The sequence below is a fragment of the Camarhynchus parvulus genome, chromosome 29, assembly GCF_901933205.1.
Source record: "Camarhynchus parvulus chromosome 29, STF_HiC, whole genome shotgun sequence".
Taxonomy (NCBI): domain Eukaryota; kingdom Metazoa; phylum Chordata; class Aves; order Passeriformes; family Thraupidae; genus Camarhynchus; species Camarhynchus parvulus.
In genome coordinates this window covers 3037593-3062318 of record NC_044599.1, presented here as the reverse complement: position 1 = coordinate 3062318, position 24726 = coordinate 3037593, and the positions used below count along the sequence as shown (strand labels likewise).

Below are 24726 nucleotides of genomic sequence, written 5' to 3'. Positions count from 1 at the left end.
CACGGGGGGCTCAGGGGCACCGGACGAAGCCGGGCGAAGGGAAGGGCTCCCGCGAGGCCGCCAGTGCCGCAGCGCGCTGCGGGGGGAGGCCTCCGACAAGCCCAAATCCATCCAGGGCGACCCCCACCAAACTCACCCCTGGGAGGGAGCCAACCCCCCCACCCAAAAAAAAAAAAGAGGGAGGAACAATAAGGACCCTCCCACCATCGGTGGAGGGACGGACTTGGGGCAGTCGGGGGAGGGGTGGCCAGGTCAGGCTGGTTGGGGGACACACTGGGGGGACACTCTGGGGACGCTGGGGGGTGTGGGGGATACACGGGGATATGGGGGCTACTGACTGAGGGGATTGGGATACACTGGGGTGTCAGAGATAATGGAGAGAATGGGGAATTGGGGGATTCTCTGGGAACTGGGGGTTGCTGGGGGGATTGGGGAATACTGGGCGGACTGGGAAACTGGGGGGCTGCGGAGACTGGGGAATTGGGGCGATACTAGTGGGCCTGGAGGCCACTGGAGGGTGCTGGAGGACTGGGGTGGACTGGGGTGAGTTGGGCGATACTGGAGGGACTAAGGAATTGCAGGGACTACTGAGGGCTTACTCAGGGTTACTGGGGGGAACTGGGGGAATGGAGGGGCTGGAGAATACTGGGGGGACTGGACCATTGGAAAGACTTGGGTGGCTGGGAGTACCAGGGGACTGGGGGTTTACGGGAGAGACTGGGGAACTGGGGGATACTGGGGGTTTGAGGGATTGGGGGTAACTGGGGGTACTGGAAGTGACTGAAGGACTGGGGGGGATGGAGGATTATTGGGAGATACTGGAAGCACTTGGGGCACTCGGGGCTGGACACTGGGCCCAGAACTCACTCCCCGCACTCCCGAACCGCCCCGGAGTCCCCAAACGACGCTCCGGACTCCGCTCCGGACGGCCCCAGGCCGCCCCCGGGCAGGACGCGCCCCGGGCAGGACGCGCGCCGTCCGTTCCAAGCGGCCCAGCTCCGCTGTGGCGGGAGAGGAGGCCGCGCCCCCTCCGCGCCTCACAAACGGAACCGCCGCGGCGGGAACGGAGCGCGGTGAGAGCGGAGCGGCGGCGGGGGGAGAACGAGGGGCTTGGGGGAGAGAACGCTGGGAATCCGGGCAAGGTAAGTACCGAGGACGCCGCGAGATCGTGGGGAGCCGGAAGAAAGGGCACTAGGCACACGGCGGGGATATCGGGAGGGACATCGGGGGGAGCCAGGACAGAGTGGGGGCACTGGAGTGACACTGGGGGTCCCAGGCCCAAGGAGGGATGCGGAGGCACAGGGGGGACCCAGCCCCAGGGTTGGGGGCCACTGGGGGGAGACTCGGTGGTCTCAGGCCCAGGGCAGGGTGGGGTGCTCTAGGGGGACGCTGGGAGGGTTCAGCCCCTAGCGTCCCCCTAGACGGGAGACGGGGGGCACCAGGAAAGCCCTCGAGGTGGGCGGTGACCCCTCTACCCCCAATTTATGGAGCACAGGGTGACCCCTTTCCACCCACACCCCGAATTGTTTGGGCCCAGGGGTGGTCCCCTTTTTTCCCCACTTTTTGGGCTGCGTGGTGATTCCTCTAGCCCAGCCCTTGTGTCCCAGCAGTGACCCCATTTCCCTACGGGATTTTCTGCCCCGATGGCGACAGACGAGCGGGCAACGCTGCTGGATGTGCACCGGGCGCTCTCGGAAGAGCAGTTCCAGAACCTGAAGTACCTACTGGAAAGCAAAATTCCTGCCGGGCTTGTGCTCCAGGCATCGCGCCCCGAGTTGTGCCGGATCCTCCTCCAGCGCTTCCCGGGGAATTCCCTGCATGTGACCGCCGGGATCCTGCGGCAGATCGGCCGCCTTGACCTCATCCAGCGCTTCCAGCTGCCCCTGGAAGAGCAAATCCTGGAGGAAACGCCCAGGGAACCTAATGGGGACACCCCCAACGTGACGGGGGACCCCACTTCAGGACATCATCCTGGAGGGATTCCAGCTCCACCCGTGAATCCCCGACGCTTGACAGAGAAGGATTTGATGACAGTCGCCCGAAGATTGGGAAGAGAGTGGCAGGAGGTGGGAATTCTGCATCTAGGGCTGGAGCGGAGCCGGTTAGAGCAGATCCAGGAGGAAAATCCGAACAATTCCATCCTGTGGAGTTTCGAGATGCTGCGGGATTGGCAGCGGCGGCAGCGACATGAAGCCACGGTGTCCCAGCTCCTAGCCTGCCTTGAGCATGCGCGTCTTGATCCCGAAATCCTCGACTTCCTCCGGAGCCTCCAGGGGAATTGAGGGACTCCCAAACTCCATTTCTGGGGGAGGGGAGTGTGATGTCAAATTCATATAAAATTGGGACCATTAAATGCTGTTTTATTCCATGAGTGTGGAGTTTTAGGATGAAGCACCGAGAACATCCATCTTTACTCCTGATTTAAAGATCCCAGAAAGAAGTCCAGGCTCTGCTCCACTTCCTCAGGGATGGACGCAGCAGGTTTTGCAGTACTCTCCCAAGAGTTTTTCAAGTACTAACAGATCCTCTTCCCTACAAATTCCAACCTCTAGAGCTTCAAGAAGTCATGGGAATGTCAGGAGAGTCACAAGGCCACAACATCCTGAGCCCAGAATCCACAAACTCCTCTGGAGCTTCCAGGGGAATTAAGGGACCCCCTACACCCCAAACCCTATTTTGAGGGTGGGGTTATACCAAATTATTATCGGATCAGGACCATTAAATGTTGTTTTATTCCATAAGTGTGGAATTTTGGGGTCATTTCCAATTTGGGATGTGGGGAGGGAATCAAGGCTCTGCTCCTCTTCCTCAGGGATGGGGGCAAGGTTTTGGGGTCTTTCACAGGGGTTTTTGGGAGTGCTCACAGATCCCATCCCAATTCCTGTATCTCATCCAGGAAGAAGTCCAGGTCCTGGCGGGTGACAGCAGGATTGGTGATAATCTGCCGGAAGAAGTTGACGTGGGATCCTTGGGGTTGGTATCCCACCATCATGGAGCCCCTCCGGATCATCTTTTCCTTGATGGCTGGGGCCACCTAGGGGGAAACACCATTTCAGGAGGATTTTGTTTTTCTTTTTGGGTGATTTTTGGGGATTTGGAAGGCTGCTGGTGGTGGGGGGAATTTGGAATTCTGGGCTCACCTTTCCCAGTTTGTCCCAGAATTCTGGGGAGTTCTCCTGGCCCCGCAGGCTGGGTGGGATGAACCAGAAGCAGAGGTTGATAAATTCCGGCTGCAGGAAGAGAAAGAGGAAGGAGATCGTGGCCATTCACCCAATTCCCATAGGGATTTGGACTGCCAGGAATTCAGCCATGTGTATTTAGTTGTCTGGGGTTGGAACCTGCAGGATTTAATCCTTCAGGATTTAAACCCCCAAAATGGAAACTTCCAGGATGATTAAAACTCCAGGATTTAAACCCCCGGGATTTCAACCCCTGGGATGATTTAAATCTGTGGAATTCCAAACTCCAGGATTTCAGATTCTGGGATTTAAACCTCTGGGATTTGTCCTCAGGGATTTAAACCTCCAAGATTTAAACTTCTGGGACAATTCAAACCTCTGAGATTTCAGCCTCTGGGATTGAGAACTCTGGAATTTAAACTTTGGAGATTCAAACCTTTGGGATTAACCCCCAGGGAGTTAAACCTCCAGGATGATTTAAACCTGTGGCATTCCAACCTCCAGGACTCTTAGGTGTCCATGTCCCCCATCCTACATTCCACCATTAACCTTACCTCAATCACCAGCTGGAATCCCTCCCTCCTCTTCACCTGCTCCAACAGATACCTGGGGAGAGCAAAGGGGTGAAGCCAAGTTTGGGAGGGTGGAGGGTCCCCCTGATCCTGGGGCTCACCGAGTGGCACCAAACGCCCGCTCCACACGCTGTGCCAGCCCCCGGGTCCCCACGGCTTTCCAGAGGATCCAGAGCTTGAGGCCGTCGGCGCGGCGGCCACACTGGGGGCTCTTGTCCCCTGTGTCCAGGGACACGTCGTAGAACTTGTCCCGCTGGAACAGGTACGAGGCCCCCACGCCATGGCAGCGCTGCAGGAGCCCCTGGGAGGGGCAGGGGGCACCAAAATTAATGAGGGGGCCTGTGAGGCATCCTAGGGGCACGAATTCAGGATGGGGGGCACCTACGGAGCTGTCACGGAGCAGGAATGCCGAGCACTGCAACCCCACCATCAACAGCTTGTGGGGGTTCCAGGTCACTGAGTCAGCTCTGGTGGGGGAGAACAGCAGAGTTTGGGGGGGCCCTGTGGGGAAAAAGGGTATCCCCAAAAGCTCAGAGGGTGGGTGGGAGTCATTTTGGGGGGCTAGGGGGAGGGACACACCTGTGGATGCCGGCAAGCAGATGACGGAGTCGGGGGGACAGGAGGGCGCTGCCCCCCCATGCTGCCTGCAAGAAAAGGGGGATCAGCGCCCACAGGGGGACCCCCGAGCCCCCCCCAGCCAAGCACCCCCGAACTCACGTCCACATGCAGCCACAGCCCGTGGCGGGCACAGACGTCAGCGATGGCATCCAGCGGGTCAAAAGCGCCCAGGACAGTGGTGCCACTCGTGGCACACACAAAGAGGGGCTCCGAGCCCTGGGGGGGGATTAGGGAGCAGTCTGGGGGTATTGGAGGGTGCAGGGGGCATGGAAGCGGGTAGAGGGCAGGGGAGCACAGGGAGTCAAAGGTGGCCCAGGATGGTGGCACAGAAAACGAAGGGGCTCTGAGCCCTGGGTGGGCATTTGCAGGGACTTTGAGGGGTCTCAGGAGGAAGGCTGGGCGGGGCTGGAAGATGCAGGGGGATATTGGGGGTGCAGGAAATGGGGTACAGAGGACTTTGGGGCACACAGGGGACTGACTTTAAGAGGGGACAGCAGGTCTGGTGAGGACAGGAGCCATTGGGTGCACTGAAGAGTTGAAGAGACAGTGGGGGGGCATTGGAGGACATTCAGGTTATTTGGGGGGACACTGGGGAGATTTGAGGAGACATTGGGGGACATGGAGGGTGGTTTGTGAACATGGGAAGGGCTTTGGGAACATTGGAGAGGCTTTGGGGACTTAGAGGGGGACACACGGACTTTGAGGGAGCTTTGGGATCACTGGGAAGGCCGTTGGGGATACTGCGGAGGCATTGGGGAGTTTGAGGGACTTTGAGGTGTGCAGCCTCTCCTGACCTCAGCTTTCACCCTCTGGATCTCCTTCTCCAGCTCTTCTGGGATCATCTTCCCCCTGAAGGGAAGGGATAGGGATGGATACATGCAGGAATCCCCTGACCTGGGTTCCCTCGGGACCTCCCAGCACCCACCTCTCATCTGTCCGCACCAGGTGAACATTGTCCGTGCCAATTCCCAGGAGAGCAGCTCCTTTTAGGATGGAGTAATGGCTCTGGGCAGGAGAACAGGTGCAGGATTGGGGGGACCCCAGGAACCAGATCTGGGGCAACCTCAGGGACCAGACTTGGGGTAACCCCAGATTTTGGGTAATCTCAGGGACCAGACTTGGGGTGACCCCATGGGCCAGGTTTTGAGGTAACCTCAGTGACCAGGTTTTGGGGTGGCCCCATGGATCAGGTTTAGGTCAACCTCCAAGGATCAGCTTTGGGGCGACACCAGGATCAGGTTTTGGGATGACCCCAGGTGACCCCCTGGATCATGTTTTGTGGGGATCCCAGCAATCAGATTAGGAGTGACCCAGGGGATCAGGTTCAGTGTGACCTCAGGGGGCCACATTTGGGATGACTCCAGGAGTCAGGTTTTGGGGTGACCCCGGGAATAAGGTTTGGAATGACCCCATGGATTAGAATTGGGATGACTCTGAGGATTAGGTTTTGGGATGACCTCGAGCCCCCACTCCCACCTCCTGGGATGCAAACAGGCCCAGGCGAGGCAGGTCCCAGTTCCCTCTGTTCCGGCTCTCCGGGAAACGCTGGAATCGCGCCACGTTCATGGCCAACATGTTGGACATAGAGCCCCCTGCCCAGGACAAGGACCTCTGTTTCACCCCCAGGGCACCATGGACAGGCTGCCAGGGGCAGAGGGGGGACAGGGATACTCCTCGGGAAGGTCCGGGATACCGGGAGCGAAGATCCCATCGCCACTGCTCCACCCTACGAGCTCCCGGAGCTTGGTCAGGACCTGCTCCTCCATCAGCACCAGCACTGGGGCCACTTCATATGTGTACCTGGAAGGGCCCAGCAGGAGTCGGGGGCTTCCCCTTCCCCTGAAACCTCAGAACCGCAAACAACTTCCCCCAGAGCCTCAGCACCCCAAAACCCTCTCCCCAGAACCCCCCTCCATCAGCACCAACACTGGGGGCTAGATCAGGGGAGTCAGCACAGGATTTTAGCAGGTCCTTTCTCATTTGGGCTCCTCAACACCCCCAAAACCCTCCCTCCAAACTTGAGCACCCCAAAATCCTCCCCCCAGCACCTCCCACTCCATCAGCACCAGGGGCTCCTTGCAGGTGGGTCTGGGGGAGGGGAGGGGAGGGTCACGGCAGGTTTTTGAGGAGTCTCCCCACCCACTAGCCCCCCTTTGGGAGTGTCGGCGGCTCACGGGCTCGTGTTGAGGGTCTCGGTGAGGAACCGGCCAGCCAGGGCGTGGTGGTCCAGCCCTGAGAAAAGCTGGTTGAAGAACCGAGGGTGACCTGGGGCGGAAACACGTTGGGGATAGAGGGTGGTCAGGGGAGGACATGGCGGGGGGACAGAGAGAGATATGGGAGGGGATAGTGGGAAATGGGGGGAACATGAGAGGGTGGGGGATGGCACATGGCGGGTGGGACATGGGAAGATAAGGGAAGGAGCTGGGAGGTTCAGAGAGGTCATGGCAGGGTCATAAGGAGACTGGGGAAACAGGAGGAGGACATGAAGGGCAGACTGAGGGGGTGCGAGGAAATGGGAAAATGGGGCGGCTAGGGGAGATATAGGGGAATCAGGGGAGACACAAGAGGGACATGGAGGATGGGGGGACATGGAGGATTGGGGGTGGGTAGAGAGGGAACAGAAGGGACTTGGGAGAGTTGGGGGTACATGGCGAGGGTCAGGGAGTTGATGAAGGGGGAAATGTGGTGGCACGGGGGTAGTCAAGCGAGACACAGAAGATCAGGGGGACATGGAGGGGAACATGGCAGGGACCACAACGTTTGACACTGGGAGGCACCAGGGGCCACACTGGGAACCGCTGGGCTGAAGTGAGAGCTGCCGTGCCAAACTGAGTTTGTGCAGGGCTAAACTGGGAGGCACTGGGCCTGCCCTGGGGCTGTACTGGTGTGTACTGGTGTGTACTGGGAGCGCACCAGTGCGGACGCTGAAGCGCAGCACGTCCCGGCAGCGCTGCAGGAGCCGCTCCCGCCCCTCCCCGTCGCTCCGCAGCTCCAGATCCAGCAGGTCCCGCAGCTCCTGCGGCTCCTTCCAGTCACACACCTGGGAAAGCGCTGGGAATGACTGGCAGGGACTGGGAATGGGACTGGAAACCGCAGGGGGAATGGGCTGGGAATGATGTTGAGAATGGGCTGGGAATGGAAACAAGACTGAGAAAGGGACTGGGACTGGAACCAGGAACGAGAATGGGAATGGGACTGGCACTGGAACTGCAAACAGAATGGGGAATGGAAATGAGAATGGGGCTGGAAGTGGGACTGCAAATAGGACTGGAAATGGAAACAAGATGGGGAACGAGACTGGAAATGAGAATGGGACTGCAACTGGGACTTACTCTCACTCCCAACCCCAGTGCCACTCCCAGTCCTGTTCCGAGTATCAGATTGGGAAGGGGACTCGGAATGGAACAGGACTGGAAATGGGAACGGGACTGAGAATGGGACTGGGAATGGGATTAGCTGTTGGAATGGGGCTGGAAGCGGGACTTGTATTAGGAACAGGATTGGGAATGGGACTGGAAGTGGGTTTCAGAATGGGAATAGGACTGGGAAAGGAGCAATATTGTGACCCTCACCCCCTTCCATGTCTGCTTCCAGTCGCACGCCTGGGAATGACTGGGAATATGATTGGGAATGACTGGGAATGAGAATGGGATTGAGACTGGGACAGGGAATGACTGGGAACAGGACAAGCAATAGGGACAAATCGGGAACCCCACCCCCTCCCAGGGGGCTCCTTCCAGTCACGTACCTGTGGGGACAGGAATGGGATTGGGATTGAGAATGGTACTGGAAACAGGAATAGGATGGGATGGGACTGGGGACCCTCCCCTCCCGGGTGCCCCAGTGTCCCAACCTTCTGTGTCACATCTGTGCTCTTCCGCACGCCCTCCTCCAGCAGGATCTGGAACACTTCCTGCAGGAATTCCTCCCCAGCGGCTGTGTCCAGGCCAGGACATTCCAATGGGATGCTGTCCCCAGCCCCAGAGGGCTCAGCCATGGCAGGAGAACACAGGGAGACCCCGAAGTGCAGCAGGAGGGACCCCGGAATTAGCAGCAGGTGGCAGGGGTGGGGGATCCCAGGATGAGCTTCTCCTGGAAGGAGATAATCTTGGGATAAAGTGATCCCGGAACAAGGATCTCCTGGGATAAGGCAGTCCCAGAACAAGGTGATTGTGGGACAAGGATCGCCTGGGAAAAGGTGATCCCAGGCTGAGCTTCCCCCTGGGATGAGGTGCTCCTGGAATAAGGCTCTCTCAGGATGAAATTCTCCTGGGATACGGTGGTTCCAGAATGATGTTCTTCTGGAATGAGGTAGTTCTGGAACAGGATGATCGCAAAATTAGGTGTTCCCAGGATGGGTTTCTCCGGGCATCGGGCTCTCTGGGCTCACCTCTCCTCTCACCTCTGCCAGCTGGAATTTTCCAAGATCACGTGCTGCCAGGAACAGGTTCTCCTGGAATTAGGTGATCCTGGGACCAGATGATCCTAGAATTAGGTGCTCCCAGGAGAAGCTTTTCCTGGATCAGGCTCTCCTGGATCAGGCTTTCCCAGCTCCTCTCTCTTCCCTCCCCAGGATGGAATTTTCCTCTGGTCACGTTGCCAGGGGGCAAGGAGCAAAGTCCAGGACTCGGGAAGGAGCCCTGGAGGGTTCTGGGGAGAGGGGGCAGGGTTAGGACTGTGTCCCCGGATCTGTGGGAAGAGTGGTGACCCCATATGACCTCCCACTCCCAGTGTCCCCACAATCCATTCCCAGTGTGCTCCCCACCCATTCCCAGGGTCCCCAAAATTATTCCCATTTTCTCCCCTGTCCCCAGCGTACACCCCACCTGTCCCTAGTGTCCCCCCATCACTCCCAGTGTGTCCCCCCGCCAGTGTTTGGTGTCCCCTATGTCCTGTGTGCCCACACCCATTCCCAGTGCCCTTCATTTCCAGTGTACCCCAAATCCCAGTGCTCCATTTCCAGTATCCCCCTCATTTCCCAGACGCCACAGGGGGAGCCAGTACCAGCCCCGTGGGGGTGGGAAGGGACAAAAAGTGGGGCAGAGGAAAGGGGCGGACCAGCCCCCAAAAGGAGTCACGGGGAACACCCGGAGGGAAGGGGTAGGAGTGAGGTGGGGGGGGCCCGAAGCGGGGTTGTATTAGGGGGTCCCCAAGGGTATGTCGCGAACGGAGGCCGCGGGGCGGGGCCCGATGGACGATTGGCGGGTGGGAGGTGGTCAGTCCCTCGACCGGGGGCTCGGGGGTGGGGTCGAGCCGTAGTGGGTCCCGCTCGCGGTAAGTCAGGGGGGATCGACAGGGGGTGCGACCCTCCCTGGGTGGGTCCCTCCCCTGGGCAGGGTCGGGGGCTCTCGGCGGGGTCCAGGCCGCGCCGTTGCCATGGTAACTCCCCCACTATGGCGCCGCAGCACTCGCCATCACCCTGCCGCTCTGCGCATGCGCACAGTAGCCCGCACTTCCGCCAGGCGCTCTGCGGCCCCGGAAGCGGCGGCGGGGGCGGGGGCTTCCGGTTCCGGGTGTCGGCGGCGGGGGGGCGGCGGGGCCGGGCTCGGGCGGTCGGAGCGCGGAGGGGCCGCAGCAGGTACGGATCGAGCCCGCCGTGACACCCCCTGCGAGCCTCTCCGGCACCCTCGGGGCCGCCCGGACCCCGCCCGGCACCGGGGGGCCCTTCCCACGGGGGATGGGGGGAGGGGAACGGGCTCGAGGTGGGAGGGGGATGGGGAGGGATTGGGGGGAGGTCCCTAACGAGAGAGGCAGCCCCGATCCCCGGTGCGGCCCCTCCCGGCGTGACCCTCCCCAGGCCTTTCCCTGGTTGTGACCCCCCCGGTATCTCTGCCCTGCTGTCCCCGGGGTCTCCCTAGTGTGTCCCATCCCCTCCGTGCTCTCCCCCTCCCCACTCACCCCCGGGTGCGACGGCCCCCCCGAGACTTGGTGATCCCCCCCGTGTCACCCCCCGACCTTTCCAACCCCCGCAGGTTACGGACACCCTCGAGATCCCCCGGAACCGTCCCCACGCCCACCTCCCCCTCCCCAGAGTCACCCAGCCCCAGGACCACCTCCATTTTTCCCCTTCCCCTTCCCTTTCAGGAATTTCCCCCCCAGTGCCATCCTGTCCTGGGACACCCCCCACATTCCTCGCGGCATGTCCCTGTTTCCCCCCTGGCTCCCACCCCGAGGTCCTCTTCAGTCCCTTCTCTGACCCCCTCCGGGCCCCCCTCTGAACCCCCCGACCCCCCTCTGACCCCTTTTCCTGCCTTTCCCCCAGGCGGATCCCTCTGGATTCAGCTCCATCCCTGCAGATCCAGCACCCGCCCAGCTTGGGGGGTCCCGGCTTTGGGGGGGAGCTCGGCCCTGTCTTCCCCCCCTACCTGCCCCAGTGACCCCCTCGGGAGGAGGAAGAGGAGGAGGAGGAGGCGGAGAAGAAGGAATGGCGGCGCCGTGGCGGGTACTGGAGCCCGCCCAAAAATCCATAAAAATTTACTGATCCCACCTTTTCTTACCCCAAACGAGCTTTACCTGGGCGAGAAGTAAGGCCAAAGGCTCCCACAGCATGGCTCAGGTAATGAGCCCCCACCCCCTGCATCCTGACACCCCCAGGCCCAGGAATTTGGGGGAACAACGGCCCCAAAAAATGGGAAAAGGGAAAGAAGAGGGGAGAGAGCTGGAGCTTCCCTCCCCCTGTGCCAGGGTGGGGGGTGCCTCCCCATCCCCCCATCCTGCTCCAGGGGATATCACAGGATTATCCCTGTTTTCCTCAAGATTATCCTGGTTTTCCCCAGAAATATCCTGAATTTTCCCCTTAGCCCTGAGGGCCTGTGAGGCCTCAAAAAAGGAAGTTCAAGCTGCCCCTCAACACGTGGACTCTTCCCAAACTTCCACAGTATTATCCCAAATTTTTCCCCTGATTATCCCAGTTTTCCCCAGGATTTCCCAAATTTCCTCAGTAGCCTTTAGGGCCCCAATAAAGGCAGGTCAGTCATTCAGTAGATGGTTTGGGGGTGTCTTTGCCTCCCCCCACCTTCCCCTCCCCACTTTTGGGGTTCTTCCAGAGTTATTCCTGAATTCTCCCGGTTTCTGCTGGAATTGTCCCAGTTTTCCCTGGGATAATCCAAATTTTCCCCAGGATTATCTTGAAATTTCCTGTTATCCATTAGATTCTCTCTGGGCTGGAAGAAGTTTTTCCAACCCCAAACACACCCTGGGGTCTTCCCAGAGCTACCCTAGGATTATCCCAGTTTTCCCTGGTATTCTCTCAAAATTTCCTCTCATTTATCCTGAATTTTCCTTGTGATTATCCCACTTTTCTCCAGGATTTCCCAAATTTCCCTGGTAGCCTTTAGGTCCTGTCAGGCCTCAAATTTGGGGTTCACTGCCCCCCAAACCCTCCTTCTCTGGGGCTCTCAACAGAATTATTCAGGAATTACGCCAAATTTTCCCCATAATTCCCCATTTTTTTCCTGAGATTATCCCCTAATTTCCCATTAACCCTTAGGTCCCAACAGGCCTCAAAAAAGGGGGTTCATCCTCCTCCATTCCCAGTTTTGGGTTCTTCCCATTTTGCCATGGGTTTATCCCACTTTTCCACAGGATTATCCCAAAGTTGCTGCATAATTCCCTTGAATTTTCCCATTTGACCTTAAATCCTCATTGGGCTGAAAGAAGAGGGTTCAACCCCCTCTGTTCCACTTCAGGGTTGTCTCAGAACTATTCTGGGATCATCCCACATTTGCCCCTGACATCATCCCCAAAGCTTCCCCAGATTATCTCAAACTTCCCTTGACATCATCTCAAAGTTTCCCCAGAACTTCCCTCAAGATCATCCCAAATTTCCCTCGAGATCATCCCAAAGTTTCCCCAGGATCATCCCAGAGTTTTCCCAGATTATCCCAAAGCTCCCATCAGGGCCCAGAAGCAGGGGGCTGCTGCCCCACCTCCCCTCCAGGGTGCCCCCCGGTGTTCGCGGGCTGGGGCTGATCCTGGGGGTCCCTCCCTGTTCCAGGCGAGTCTCCTGGCCTGCGAGGGGCTCTCGGGCGTCTGCCTCGTCCCCACCGTCGCCAGCAAGAAGATGATGCCCAAATCCGGCGGGAAACAGGACGGGAACCGGGAACGGGGCTCCAGCCCTGACCTCCTGGTACGGAGTGGGACGCCCTGGCTGGGATCTGGCACCTTCCATGGGGGATCCCACCTTTGACTGGGGGATTTCGCCCTTAATTTGGGGGTTTATGCCGTCAGTCTGGCTTTTCCCACCTTTAATTTGGGGCTTCCCTGCTTTAATTTGGAGTTTTCCACATCTAATTTGGGTATTGCCGCACTTAATCTGGGGGTTTCCACTTTTAATTTGCTTTTTCTATGTTTAATTTCTTTTTTTCTGGCTTTTATGGGGGGTTTCCAACTAATTTTTTTTCCTGCTTTAATTTGGGCTATTCTGCCCCAAATTTGGCATTTTCTACCTTTAATTTGCCTCTTCCTCCTTGAATTTGATTTTTTTCTCCTCGAATTTGAGGTTTTCTCCCTTTAGTCATCCTTTTCTATATTTTATTTGACCTTTTCCACTTCTAATTTGGCTTTTGCCTCCTTTAGTTTTCCTGCTTTAGTTTCATTTTCCCACTTCTCATTTGACCTTTTTCTGCTCCAATTTAGTTTTTCATCCTTTCATTTCCTATTTCTGGCCCTTACTTGATTTTCCTTCCTTCACTTGCCCTTTGTTTTCTTTTATTGGACTTTTTCTCCTTCATTTGGATTTTTCCTCTTTTATTTGGTCTTTTCCTGCCTCGGATTTTCCTGTTCTAATTCCACTGTTTCCCCTTCAATTCCATTATCCCCCAACCTCCCCATTCCCTGCTCATCCTGAACCCTCCCTCCCCAATTTCCTGCCCCGATTTATCCTCCCTAATCCCCCCATCCCAATTCCTGTCCCCCAATTCCTGCTCCCCAACCTGCCCCAATTCCTTCTTGCCCAATCCCCCATTCCCAATCCATCCTCCCCAATTCCTGCCCCCTTCCTAATCCCTGGTCCCTCCATCTCCCTTTCCCAAATGCCCCGTGATTCCTTCCCCCTTCCCAACCCCTCCCCCATCCCCCCATCCCAATTCCTGCCCCCCAATCACCCCTTCCCAAACCCCTCCCTGCCAATTCCTGGACCCTCAATCTCCTCTTCCCAATCCCCTCTCCCCAATTCCTGCCCTGTTTCCAACCCCTCCTAATTTCTGCCCCCCAAACCCCCCTTTCCAACCCCCCACCCCAATTCCTGCCTCCCCAGTCCCTCCGCCAGGACCCCGACAAGCCCCGTGCCCGCAAGGACGATGATGCTCCTGAGGCCTCCAACCCCAAGAAATCCATGAAAAAGGCAGGTTGCCTCCCCCAGCGGGGGTTCCCCCCTCGATTTTGGGGTCTGGGGGGGGGTCGGGGGCCATGTCGGGGGCCGCTGACACCCCCTCGCCCCCCCGGCAGCGCCGCAAGCGGGTTCCCGGCGCCGAGGGACCCCCGAGCTCCTCCCGCCGAGGATCGCAGGTTTGCCGCCGCGCCGCACGAGGAGGAGGAGGAGGAAGACAATCTCCCAAACTCCGGCAGGCGCAGGACGGCCGGGGGGGGGGATTTGGGGGGGCTGCTGGGGGTCCCCCCGGCTCTGAACCCCCAAATCCCCCCCATTTCAGATGGTGGTGATTGAGCAAAACGGCTCCTTCCAGCTCAAGAACTTCATCTGCGACCACTGTTTCGGCGCCTTCCGGAGCAGCTACCACCTCAAACGGCACATCCTCATCCACACCGGTAACGAGCCCTCGTTAATGAGCAGCCCCCCCACCTCCTCCCTCTACCGCTAATGAACCCTCGTTAATGAGCAGTCCCCCCAGCCCTTCCCTCGCTAATTCCCGGCCGGAATTCCAGGGGAGAAGCCGTTCGAGTGTGACATGTGCGACATGCGCTTCATCCAGAAGTACCACCTGGAGCGGCACAAGCGCGTGCACAGCGGGGAGAAGCCCTACCAGTGCGAGCGCTGCATGCAGGTATTCCCGGAGAATTCCCGTGGGAATGGGCGGGGCCCCCTGCCATCCCCAGCGCCACCGCCGGAGCTGACCCCGCCTTGTCCCCGCAGAGCTTCTCCCGCACGGACCGGCTGCTCCGACACAAGCGCATGTGCCAAGGCTGCCAGACCAAGACCCCGTCCGACTCCCAGCTCCTGCTGTGAAAATCTGGGAATACCGGGAAGTTCAGGGGGTGCGGGAGGAGGGTGTTTCTTCCTGCACCCCCCACATCACCATGCTCTGCCTCACCTGGATTTCTCACCCCTCTAAGGATGGGGAAGAACGCGAGCGCTGCCAGCATGAAAAAAACTCGGATCGTTCCTGCCCTCTGGCCTAAAAACTTGGATTATGATCCCAAAAATCCTCCTGGAATCTTCAAGTGCCCCCCCGCTATCGTTGTACCCCTGAATCCACCCCTCCCCCTCTTAGGAAAGACTGGGAACCCCCAAACTGCCTGAAATCCCGGCGGATCCGGGATGCCTGTGCACAGGTAGGAGGGTCCCACTGGGAACAGCAGCATCAATGCCTCTCTTTGGGAAAAGGAGGAAAACTGAAGATGTTGGGAGGTGCCTCAGCTTGGGGGGGGTGCACCCCCCCTTTTTTTTTTTTTTTTGAAAATAGGAAAAAAAAAGAAATTTGCCCCCCCCTTGAGTGGCGCATCCTGTGGGACACTCAGCAGCACTTCCCATTTCCTCTGGAACTCCTTCAGATTTTGGGGGGCTTCCCCTACTTCCACATAGTTTTGGGGTGCTGCCTATGTCTCCCCATGCTGGGAGGTCTGCGCCCTAGGTGGGAGCGAGGAAGGGGGGGCAAGGGGACCCCAGTTTCTGGGGAAACGCTGCTCCAAGGGAAAGGAAAACCCCTTGATCAGGGGCAAGGTGAGGGGGGCAGGAGCAGCCCCTGAAGACCACGAGGTGGGCCCTGCTCTTCCCCCATCACAGACTGCTCCAAGGGGCAAGAGAGATGAGTTTGCGCCCACCCATTTTTATGCCCTGAACCTCCTTTCTGGGCCTGCAGGAATTTTGGGAAGGGCCCAAATTTTGGGGACCTCCCCCAATGACACTTCAAGAAGAACTTTGGCTCTGCTGAGCCCATTCCCCCAAATTTGTGGGGCCCAGGGGGGCAGTTTGGGGGCTCCAGCAGGGTTGGGGTGCTGGGGGAGGTTGGGGGATTCTGGTGGGAGAGGTGGGGGGAGGAAACTCCAGGGCCCCCCACCTGTGAGGGCTCCCAGCCCCCTCACACCCCCCAGCTTCGTTTTTGGGGTGTTTTGTTGGGATTTAGGGTTTAATACAGTTATTTTGCTATGGGGGGGGAAGCGGGGTGCAGCCCTGGGGGGGGGGGGGTCACTTTTAAACTGTAGATTTTTCTAAGGGTCTCCAAATTTTGTGTCCCCCCTTTCCACTGTGTCCCCCCAGTTTCCCCCTCCACTGTGTGTCCTCCCTCCTCCTTTAGGGTTTATTTAAATAAAAACTTGGGTTTTTGCTTTTTTTAACCCCAAATTTAAGTCCTTCGGGGGAGTGAGGGGGCACCCCAGAACCCACTCATGCCAAACAAAGTCAGGGGAGGTTACACTGGGACTATGGGGGATTTAAATTGGGGAGGGGCGCAGAGGTGTCCCCTCTTTATAGCTAGGGGGAGTCCCCGGGTGACCCTCGTATTCTGGGGTGTCCCCCCAATTGGGGAGGGGTCCTCAAGTAGCCCCTTTGTCCCTGGAGGAGTCTGTAAGTCAGAAGGGACCTCAGGTGCCCCACCCCCATACCCCAGGGGTGTTCCCTCACTTCAGGGGGGTCCCAAGATTCCCCTCTCCCCCCAAGTTCCCTTTACAGCCCCCCCCAAATTCATGACCCCCCCCAAAATTTCCATAACTTTATTTTGCAAAAATAGAAAAGTCCCGTGTCCCCCCTGAGCGCGGGAGGGGGTGGGTGGGTTGTAAACATGGCAGGGGGGCCCCCCAAAAAGGGGGGAATTAGCAGGGTGCAGCAGCAGGGGGGGCCCTGTTCTGAGGGGGACCCGATGTAAACGGAGAGGAATAAATAGGGGTGAAAGTGCAGCCCCCGGGGGGGCCCTTCTGTGTAGTGTAACAGGCTCCCCCGCAGGGCTCAGCACCCCCACATTCGGGGGGGCAGTTGTAGGGGGGCCAGTAAGGCCGGACCCTACAATCCAGCCAGGCTGGGGGTAACTGATTTGGGAGGGCAGTTGGGTCTGGGGGGTCCCCCAGGATTTTGGGGTCACCCTATGGCTTGAGCCCACCCCGAAATGGGGGGGGGGGGGTTGTGGGGGTCACCTTGTGTCCCTCATCTTTGGTCTCTGTAGTGTTTGGGGGGGGGCACCAGGGGAGGGCAGTTTTGGGGTTTCCCTCATCACCCCAACAGCATCAAAAAGCAAAACCCACAAGCAGCCCCCTGCCAATATAAACAGTGTGCCCCCAGATTTGGAGGGTAGGATGTCCTGGGGGAGAAGGGGGGTGTGTTCCCCCTCACAAATCCACCCTGTGTCCAATAAATAAACCATAGGAGGGCACCGTGGGAGTGTCAGGCATTAATTTGGTGGGGAGGTGCTCGGGCCCCCAACTCTCCCCCCCCTCACACCCCCCCAGTACAAGGGGGGCTGGCAACAGGGTCTGAGGGGGCTTTGGCGTGAAGCTGAGCTTTGGGGGGTGCCCCCACTCCCCCAGCTTAAGGCAATAGCTTTGCTCTGTCAGTCTCTGTCCCCTTCCCCAAATTCAGGGAGGGGCACTTTGGGGAGCTCCCCCTCCCCAGAGCAAAAGGGAGGAGGAAGGCAGCTTCCCTGGAAGGCAGCTCTGAATGTCCCACCCCACTGGGGACGGGTTTTGGAGATCCCCCCCAAGCTGGCGGGGCTATGGGGATGTGGAGGGGCCAGGGGGACTGTCCTGGGCAGCAGGAGGGTCTGGGGGTGAGTGGGGGGCATCCCCCCCCACTTCGGTGAAGATTTCAGGGTTCTCCAGCATTTCGCGGATCAGGGGGGGCATCGGCCCCGGGATCTCCGTGCGCAGGGTGATGGCTCGTTCTGCCCCTGGGGGAGCCAAAATGTCAACACCCCTGAAGGCCTTGGGCCCCTCCTGAGAGATGGACCCCCCTTCCAAAAAATGAGCTTCAACACTCTCTCAAATTTCAACTCCCACCCAAAACCCTGAACCCCCAAAACCTTGGACCCCTCCAAGACCTTGAACACCTCCAAAATGAGCTTCAATTGCTGCAAAGCCTTGACAAGCCCCACAAGAGATTGAATCTCCCCGAGGCTTTGAATCCCACTCAAAAATGAACTTTAACGCCCTCCCAAATGTCAACAGTCCCCAACTTTCAAAACCCCGCAAAAGCTTCAACGCCTTCGAAACCTTGAACCTCCCCAGATACTCTGAACAACCCCAAAATGAGGTTCAACCCCCCCAACCCCCTAAAACCTTGAAACACCCCCAGGACCTTCAACTGTGCCTCTCTGAGAGCTTCAAATCCTGTGGTGCCAGGGGCAGGTTTGGGGGTGTCCTGATGGGTTTTGGGGTCCTGGAGGGGTCCTGGGAAGGTTTGTGGGTTGCCTCCTTTGGTGGTGACTTTGAACAGCGTTTGGGAAGATGACTGTGGCTAGGGGGTTTTGGGGGATCCCAAGGGGGTTTGGGGGGTTCTGGGGTCCTGGCAGGGTTGCCACAGTTGGGGGGCCCCGGGGATCTGGGGGTTGCTCACCCTTGGTGCTGATGCCACGCAGGTCAGTGATTTTGAGCAGCATCTGGGGGAAACGCTGAGGCTGCCACGGGCGCCGGCGCCGGGCATAGACCCGGAGAGCCTCGAGCAGCGGCTCCTGCAGCCGCTCCACGCGCCGGGGCTGCTCCAGCTCCATCCGGTCTGGGGAGAGAGAGACACCACCTGCATAGACATTGTCCCCATTTCCCCTGTCCCTGTGTCCCCATATCCCCACATGCCCATCTTCTGTCCTAGAGATCCCCCTGTTCCCCCAGTATCCCCTCATGTCCCCACCTCCGCAGCTGAGCGGCCACAACTCAGTCCCATGTCCCCATGTCTGCCATAGCCCTGATACGTTCCCACGTCTCTGCAATGTCCCCCAAAACCTCACCCTGACAGATGAGGCAGATGGCACTGAGCAGCCCTGGCTCAGTCCCCTGTGCCCCCCATTCCCCCATGTCCCCACCCCCACAGATGAGGCAGATGGCACTGAGCAGCCCTGGCTCAGTCCCCTGTGCCCCCCATTCCCCCATGTCCCCACCCCCACAGATGAGGCAGATGGCACTGAGCAGCCCGCGTCCCCGGTGTCACCCCTACGAGCTGCAGACGGCAGCAGCCTGCCCTGTGCACGAAGGGCGAGCAGCGAGGTAACACGAGGGTGAGGGGCCCGAACCCCGCGTTGTGCATCTGGGTCCGGGTCAGCGTCAGCCCGTCCGAGAACGTCATCGTGTCCTGCTCCGGCGTGTAGCGCGTGCAGATCCGCAACATCTGCAGGGCAGGGACCCCAAAATCATCAAGGGGCACCACAACACATCCAGGGACACCAAAAATCCATCCAGGGTCACCAAAATCACCCAAGGGCAACAAAATCCACACAGGGACACCAAAAACCCTAGAAGGGCCTGAAAACACCTCCAGGGACAACAAAAATCCACCCAGGGTCAGCCCATCCCATCATTGTATCCTGCTCTGGAATGAAGCAGGTGCAGATCCACAGCATCTGCAGGGCAGGGACCCCAAAATCCACCCAGGATCTGCCCACCCTGGAGCACTGTCGTGTCCTGTTCTGGCTCTGCCACAGGACAGACACAGCACTGGGTGGGGGTCGGGGTCAGGGACACCCCAAAATAGCCCAAGGTCACAAAAAGCACCTAAGGGACCCCAAAGTTTCCCACCAAGGGATCCTCAAACCCACCCAGGCCCTCCCAGGAGACCTCCCAGCCCCTCTCCAGGATATCTGTCTCTGGGGTGGCGAGGTCAGGACCATCGTGGGCCACCCCAAGCCCCTTCAAGGAGCCCCTAACCCCCCTGAGGAGCCCCCCCAAGCCTCACCAGAATGTCGAGGCAGGCAGCCTTGAGCAGAGTGATCTGGTCGGCCATGCTGAGCCCTGTGAAGCCTGGGAGCCTCTTGGCAAACTCCACGATCTTGATGATGCACTTGGTGGCCAATTCGCTGAACTTGTCCCACAGCCCCAGGTCCAGCTGCACCCGGTGGTCAGCGCTCGAGTTCTGGGGTCACGGGGGGGCCACGGCTGTTAGGGGACTGGTCAGGAGCCCCTGGGACCCCCTGGAACCTCTGGGACCCCAACCCCAGCACCCTGAACTTGTCCCACAGCCCCAGGTCCAATTGCACCCAGCAGTCAGCACTCAGATTTTGGGGGGGGATGGCTCAGTTATGGGGGTTCAGGGTGGATTGGGACTCCCTGAGACCACTGGGACCCCCTGAGACCCCAATCTCAGTAACCCCCAGTCCTAGGTCCAGCTGCACTATGTGGTCAGTGCTCAACTTATGAGGGACACGGGCTCACTTATGGGGGTTCAGGACCTGCTGGGACTCCCTGGAAAGTGCTGGCACTCAGTGACCCCCAGCCCCAGGTCCAGCTGTCCCCCCTTACTCAGCAGTTGAGTTTTCAGGGGTCAGGGCGTGCAGAGACCCCGCTCTGAGCTCCAGCATTAGAGTCCCTCCCATAAGTAACCCCCCAAACACCACCCAAGACCCCCAGCGCTGTCCCAGTGCCCCCCTAGCCCTGAACTTGTTCCCAGCCCCCCAGTGCTCAGCACTTGTGGTTTGGAGGGATCAGGAGGGAACCGGGACCCAACTGTAGGTGTGAGGGCTGGGTTTGGGGTCACCCCCAAAGGGACCCCCAAAAACCCCTGAGGACAGAAACCTGGTGCCCCACTCCCTCTGAACATGTCCCCAGCCCCAGCTGCCCCCAGTGCTCATGTTTGGGAGGATCAGGAGGGAGCAGTGACCCTGCCCCAGATTGGAAGGCTGGGGGAGGGTTGGGGCCCCCCTTGGTCCCCCCAGACCCCCAGCCCTGCTCACCGTGGTGTACTTGCCCAGCTGGCCCAGGGAGGGGAAGGTCTCCTGGTGGGCTCTGCTCACCCTCCGCACCAGCTCGGCCAGCTCGGGGTTCAGCTCATCCCCACCCAAATCCTCCTTCACCTCCTTCTTCCTCTTGTTCCGGTCGTTCTGCACGGCTGGGGGAGTGGGATTGGGGGTTGGGGGCATTGGTGTACCCCCTCAGATCCCTCCCAGGTGGGGTTTCCTCCCCCCTCCCCCAAAAATCCCCCCATGGGACAGGAACATCCCCACCATGAGCATCCCCAGAACCCTGGGACCCCTCAGCAAAGCTTTGGGGGAGGGGGTCTCAATTTTAGGCAACTCCTCTGCAGGACCAAGGGAGGAAAAGCCTCACACCCAAGGGTGGAAAGCCTCACACCCACAGTCCCCCACAGCCCCAAATCCTCCCCAAGTCCCTTCCAAGAACAGGAACATTCCCAGGCCCACCGGACACAGGCGGCGCCTGCGCCAGGGGCCCCTCGGCAATGTTTGGGGGGGTCCCCAACTTCGGGGGACCCCGGCCCAGACCCCCTCGCACCTTCCTTGGACATTCCGACCTGGAAGCACTTCTGGAGGCGGCAGAACTGGCAGCGGTTGCGGGTGACCTTATCGATCTGGCAGTTGCGCTCTCGGTGACATGTGTACACCATGTTCTTCTGGATGCTCCTCCGGAAAAACCCCTGCAGTGGGAAAACGGGGGGTCAGGGCACCCCCAAACTGGGAGCACCACTATCACACCCCCAGGGATCCCAGTAAGGCTCCCCAGTGCTTGGGATGGAGCTCCTCGGTGGCTCCCCAGTATCCCAGGGTGGGGCACAGGGCTTGGGGGGCTCCCACTTCCCTAGGGGGTGCCCACTGGCCTGGGAAGGAGTCCCCATCCCCCAGGTGTGGTCCCACTCACCCCACAGGGTCCGTGATGTCCCCAAGTGTCCCCATTACAACTCCCCAGTGCTTGGGGGATTCCCACTCTCCCAAGGCGTTACCATTCCTCAGGTGGATCCCCACTGCCTGTGGCGAGCCCCTTTTATTGGGGCAGGTCCCCAGGAACCCCCCTCCTCCAAGTGCTGGGTCCCCACTGCCCCCCGCTCCCATCACAGGGTCCCCACTGCCCCCCCCCTTCCCCCCCCAGGTTTCCCACTGTCTCGGGGTGCCCCTGCCCCCCCCAGGTTTCCCACTGTCTCGGGGGTGCCCCTGCCCGGGGGGTCCCGGTGCCCCCGGCTCCCCCGCACCTTGCAGCCCTCGCAGGAGCTCACTCCGTAGTGGTAGCCAGAGCTGCGGTCACTGCACACGAAGCAAGGCTTGTGCACGCGGGGGGTGGTGGCGAGCGGGGGGGCCGTGTCCCCCAAAACCCGCCCAGGGGAGGGCTCCAGGGCTGGGGGGGCAAAAGGTAGAGGGAGTTAAACAGCCCCTCTCAACCCCTCTCCAAAGGGGCCCCAGCCCACAACGGGGGATGGGGGAAACTGAAGCACAGAGGGCTTCAGTGTGATTTTGGGGGTCTCGCTGTCACCTCCACGGCCCTAAAACCTGAGTTTCAAATCCCCAAAATTGGGGCTGAGGGGCTGGAATCCGGGGGTTCCACCATGGGTGGGGGACATATCAGCGCTCACCCTCTCCCCTCTGATCCCCAACACCTGGCATGGGAACATACCCAGCTTCCCCAAACCCCAAAATCCGGGAGAAGGGTCCCCAGCCCCCTCAAACCCCCCCGCGCAGTGCCGGGGGTGACACAGGGGGAGGGAGGAGCCCCCCGACGCGCAGCCCGGGCGGCAGTGGGGGAGGGCCGGCTGGTTTCAGATTTTTTTTTGGGTAGGTTTTGTGTGTTTTGCTAAAAAAAACCCCAAAATTGCTGAAATTGAGGAAATTCCGGCCTCGAGTGGCGCGTTTATAACCGCGGGGGAAAGGGGGAGCGAGGGGGACCCCGCCCAGCGCGTGCCATGGGCACCCCAAAATAACCCGCGGGGGGGCGGGGGAGGACCCCACCCTAAAAACGAGGCCGCAATTAGGGAACACACTCCGCCCCCGGCACGAGGACCCTCCCAGGCGCACCCCAGGTTTGGAGAGGGCTGGCTCTGACCGCCCCCCCTCTCCCCCAATCAATTCTGGGGATTCCCCGCAGAGGGTTGAGGCGGGGAGGGGGTTTCATTTGCGGGGTGCACATCTGGGGGACCCCACCGTGCGTGTTTTCTCTTAAAGTTTGATTTTTGAAGGGGGAGGAACCCAAATTAAATCATCCACCCTCCAAAAAACAGCACCCTAAAAACATCGGCGGGGGCCACGACTCTGTGGGGCCCCCAGTTTTGTGGGGTCTCCACGCTCCAAGGGGCAGTCTCCCATTAGGCCTTAAACTGGGGGAGGTGGGGGGAAGTTCCTCCGCCCAGGGTGGAATTTGTGGGGGCCACGGGGGTTCCCCCCAAAACCCGGGGGGTGACGCCCCCCCCGCCCTGCTGGGAAGGGCCTCCTCCCCCCTGTCCCCACGCCAAGTGGGGTTCGGGCGGGTTTGGGGCAGCCCCGCAGGGGTTAAAGTGCCACATTGGCAGCGCGGGGGGAACGCGGGGGGACGCGGGCGCGGCCACGACTGGAACCAGTTAGGCCGAGGAACTGGGAGGGAGGAGGACACGGGAGGGGGAAACGCACCACTAGCATAGGTGGAAGGGGGGAAATCAGGGGTATTTTAGGGGATTCTGTCCCCTCCCACCCCGTTTGTGCCCAGATGTACACAGTAGGGTTCCTGTGGGGCCCCCAGGACCCCCCTCGTGGGCCCCCCAAAACCGGGTGCCTCTTTCTACCCTCACAAAGGGGTCTGCGACCCCCCCAAAAGAACAAGGTTCGGGGCCCCCGAGCCCCTCCAAAGCAGGGTCCAGGACCCCGACCCCCCCAAAAGTGTCCTGTGTGGTCCATGTCCCTGTGCCCTCCAATACCGGCTCCCGATTTCTGCCCCCCCAAAGGGCTCCGGGACACCATGACCTCCCCCAAAAACAGGCTCCATGTCCCTCGAGCCCCCAAAGGGGCTCCTCCAGTGCAGTCCCCGCGTCCCTGTGCCCCCCCCAACCCGGGTCCCTCCTGGGGGGAATTTGGAGATGCCCCCCCTTACACACTCGCCCCCCACTGCGCGCACGCCCCTGGCCACCCCCTCGCGTCATTCCCGCACACGCCCAGGCCGCTCCGGCACCCACGCGCGTCACTCCCGCCACCCCCGCGGCACCCCCGGGTCACCCTCACCCCCCCTCACGCGCGTTCACACCCTGAGACACGCTCGCACCCCAGCTCCCGGCAAACCCACGCACCCACCCGCGGACACGGGGCTAACCCCACGCCCGCCCCGACACGCCGGCTCCCGCACACGGGCACTCGCTGGCGCACTCGGGCTCACTCTCGGAGACCCCTCCCCACGGCCCCGACCCCCCCACGCTCCCCACACCCACTCGCAGCCGCGCCCCCGCCCCTCCCGCGCAGTCACCCCCGCGGGGGCACAGCCAGCGCACGCTCACACTCATTTGCACACGCACTCGCACGCCCAGAGGGTCTCCCGGGCACCCTTCGCACCCACTCGCGACACGAACACCCCCCACGCATCCACCGCGCGCCCGCACTCGCTCTCACGCCCGTTTGCACGCTCAGTTCACACCTGGCCGCGCTTCCCCGCCCCCCCCAGCCCCACACCCACTCGCGAACCCTCCCACCCCTCGGGCGCTCCCGATCCCCCTCGCTCCTCGCCCCCGGCTCCCCCCAGTACCTCTGCGGACGGGGCCCCCGCAGCCGGCGGGCACCGGGACCCTGCGCAGGGGACGCAGCCCCCGCGGTTCGTCACGTCGTGCAGCCGCCGCGGCGCCGCCGCCTCCTCCATGCAGCCGAACATGGCGACCCCGGCCCCCCTCCCGGGCCCCCCGGGCCCCTCGGCCCCGCCGCGATCGGTCGCGATCGGCCCCAGTCGCGATCGGCCCCGAGTGGCCCTGGAGGGTGCGGCTGCGGGGGCGGGGCCTGGGGGCGGGGCCTGCGCCAGGGGCGGGGCTTGAACACGCTGGGGCTGGAAGGCGAGCGGGGAATGGGGCGGGGCCTGGGCGGGGCTTCGGTGGGAGGCGGTGAACGGCGAGGGGAAACGGGCCGGGGCCTGGAGGGGCGGGGTCGTTTGGAATGTGAGAGCTGGAGTATGGGCGGGGCTTAAATGGGCAGGGCTAAATTGGGAACAGGGCCGGGGATGAGCTGGAGGGTCTTGGAAGGGGCGGGGCCTGGAGTGGCCAGGCTGAGTAGGAACGAGGCGTGGCTTCAGAGATGGGCGGGGCGGAGCCCGATGGCTGCAGA

At 60.4% G+C, this 24726-nt stretch overlaps 4 protein-coding genes across 8 annotated transcripts; 2 read left to right on the top strand and 2 right to left on the bottom strand.

Annotated features, from left to right (window-relative positions):
* Positions 1-784: 784 nt before the first annotated feature.
* Positions 785-2741, top strand: LOC115914572. Of its 3 annotated transcripts, none has more exons than XM_030967144.1 (2): positions 785-1142; positions 1611-2741. In XM_030967144.1, the coding sequence occupies exon 2, from the start codon at positions 1644-1646 to the stop codon at positions 2280-2282; it is 639 nt and encodes a 212-aa protein (XP_030823004.1). In that variant the 5' UTR covers positions 785-1142; positions 1611-1643; the 3' UTR covers positions 2283-2741. The 3 variants fall into 3 exon arrangements, with proteins under 3 accessions (XP_030823004.1, XP_030823003.1, XP_030823002.1); XM_030967143.1 differs by having other exon boundaries at positions 1608-2741; XM_030967142.1 differs by having other exon boundaries at positions 1594-2741.
* Positions 2742-2785: 44 nt separating this feature from the next.
* CSAD (cysteine sulfinic acid decarboxylase) lies at positions 2786-8510 on the bottom strand. Its single transcript, XM_030967141.1, has 14 exons — positions 8223-8510; positions 7283-7409; positions 6544-6634; positions 6063-6169; positions 5846-5961; positions 5295-5374; positions 5164-5218; positions 4469-4585; positions 4331-4395; positions 4137-4218; positions 3853-4052; positions 3734-3785; positions 3141-3230; positions 2786-3034 (listed from the first exon to the last, which is right to left on the bottom strand). Exons 1-14 carry the CDS (start codon positions 8364-8366, stop codon positions 2861-2863), a joined length of 1500 nt encoding a protein of 499 aa, XP_030823001.1. The 5' UTR covers positions 8367-8510; the 3' UTR covers positions 2786-2860.
* Positions 8511-9884: 1374 nt separating this feature from the next.
* Positions 9885-15692, top strand: ZNF740 (zinc finger protein 740). 3 transcript variants are annotated; one of them, XM_030967237.1, is made up of 8 exons: positions 9885-9947; positions 10632-10925; positions 12366-12497; positions 13626-13712; positions 13817-13876; positions 14020-14134; positions 14252-14370; positions 14460-14599. In XM_030967237.1, the coding sequence occupies exons 2-8, from the start codon at positions 10917-10919 to the stop codon at positions 14550-14552; spliced, it is 615 nt and encodes a 204-aa protein (XP_030823097.1). In that variant the 5' UTR covers positions 9885-9947; positions 10632-10916; the 3' UTR covers positions 14553-14599. The 3 variants fall into 3 exon arrangements, with proteins under 3 accessions (XP_030823097.1, XP_030823096.1, XP_030823098.1); XM_030967236.1 differs by having other exon boundaries at positions 9891-9947; positions 10632-10811; positions 14460-15692; XM_030967238.1 differs by lacking the exon at positions 13817-13876 and having other exon boundaries at positions 9891-9947; positions 10632-10811.
* A 592-nt stretch (positions 15693-16284) lies between these two features.
* RARG (retinoic acid receptor gamma) lies at positions 16285-24395 on the bottom strand. The gene is given in 10 exon segments (XM_030967292.1): positions 16285-17421; positions 18087-18245; positions 18550-18595; positions 18681-18851; positions 19416-19592; positions 20410-20564; positions 20966-21107; positions 21657-21799; positions 24161-24209; positions 24212-24395. Coding segments are annotated over 10 exon segments (1290 nt in total). The 5' UTR covers positions 24284-24395; the 3' UTR covers positions 16285-17245.
* Positions 24396-24726: the final 331 nt, after the last annotated feature.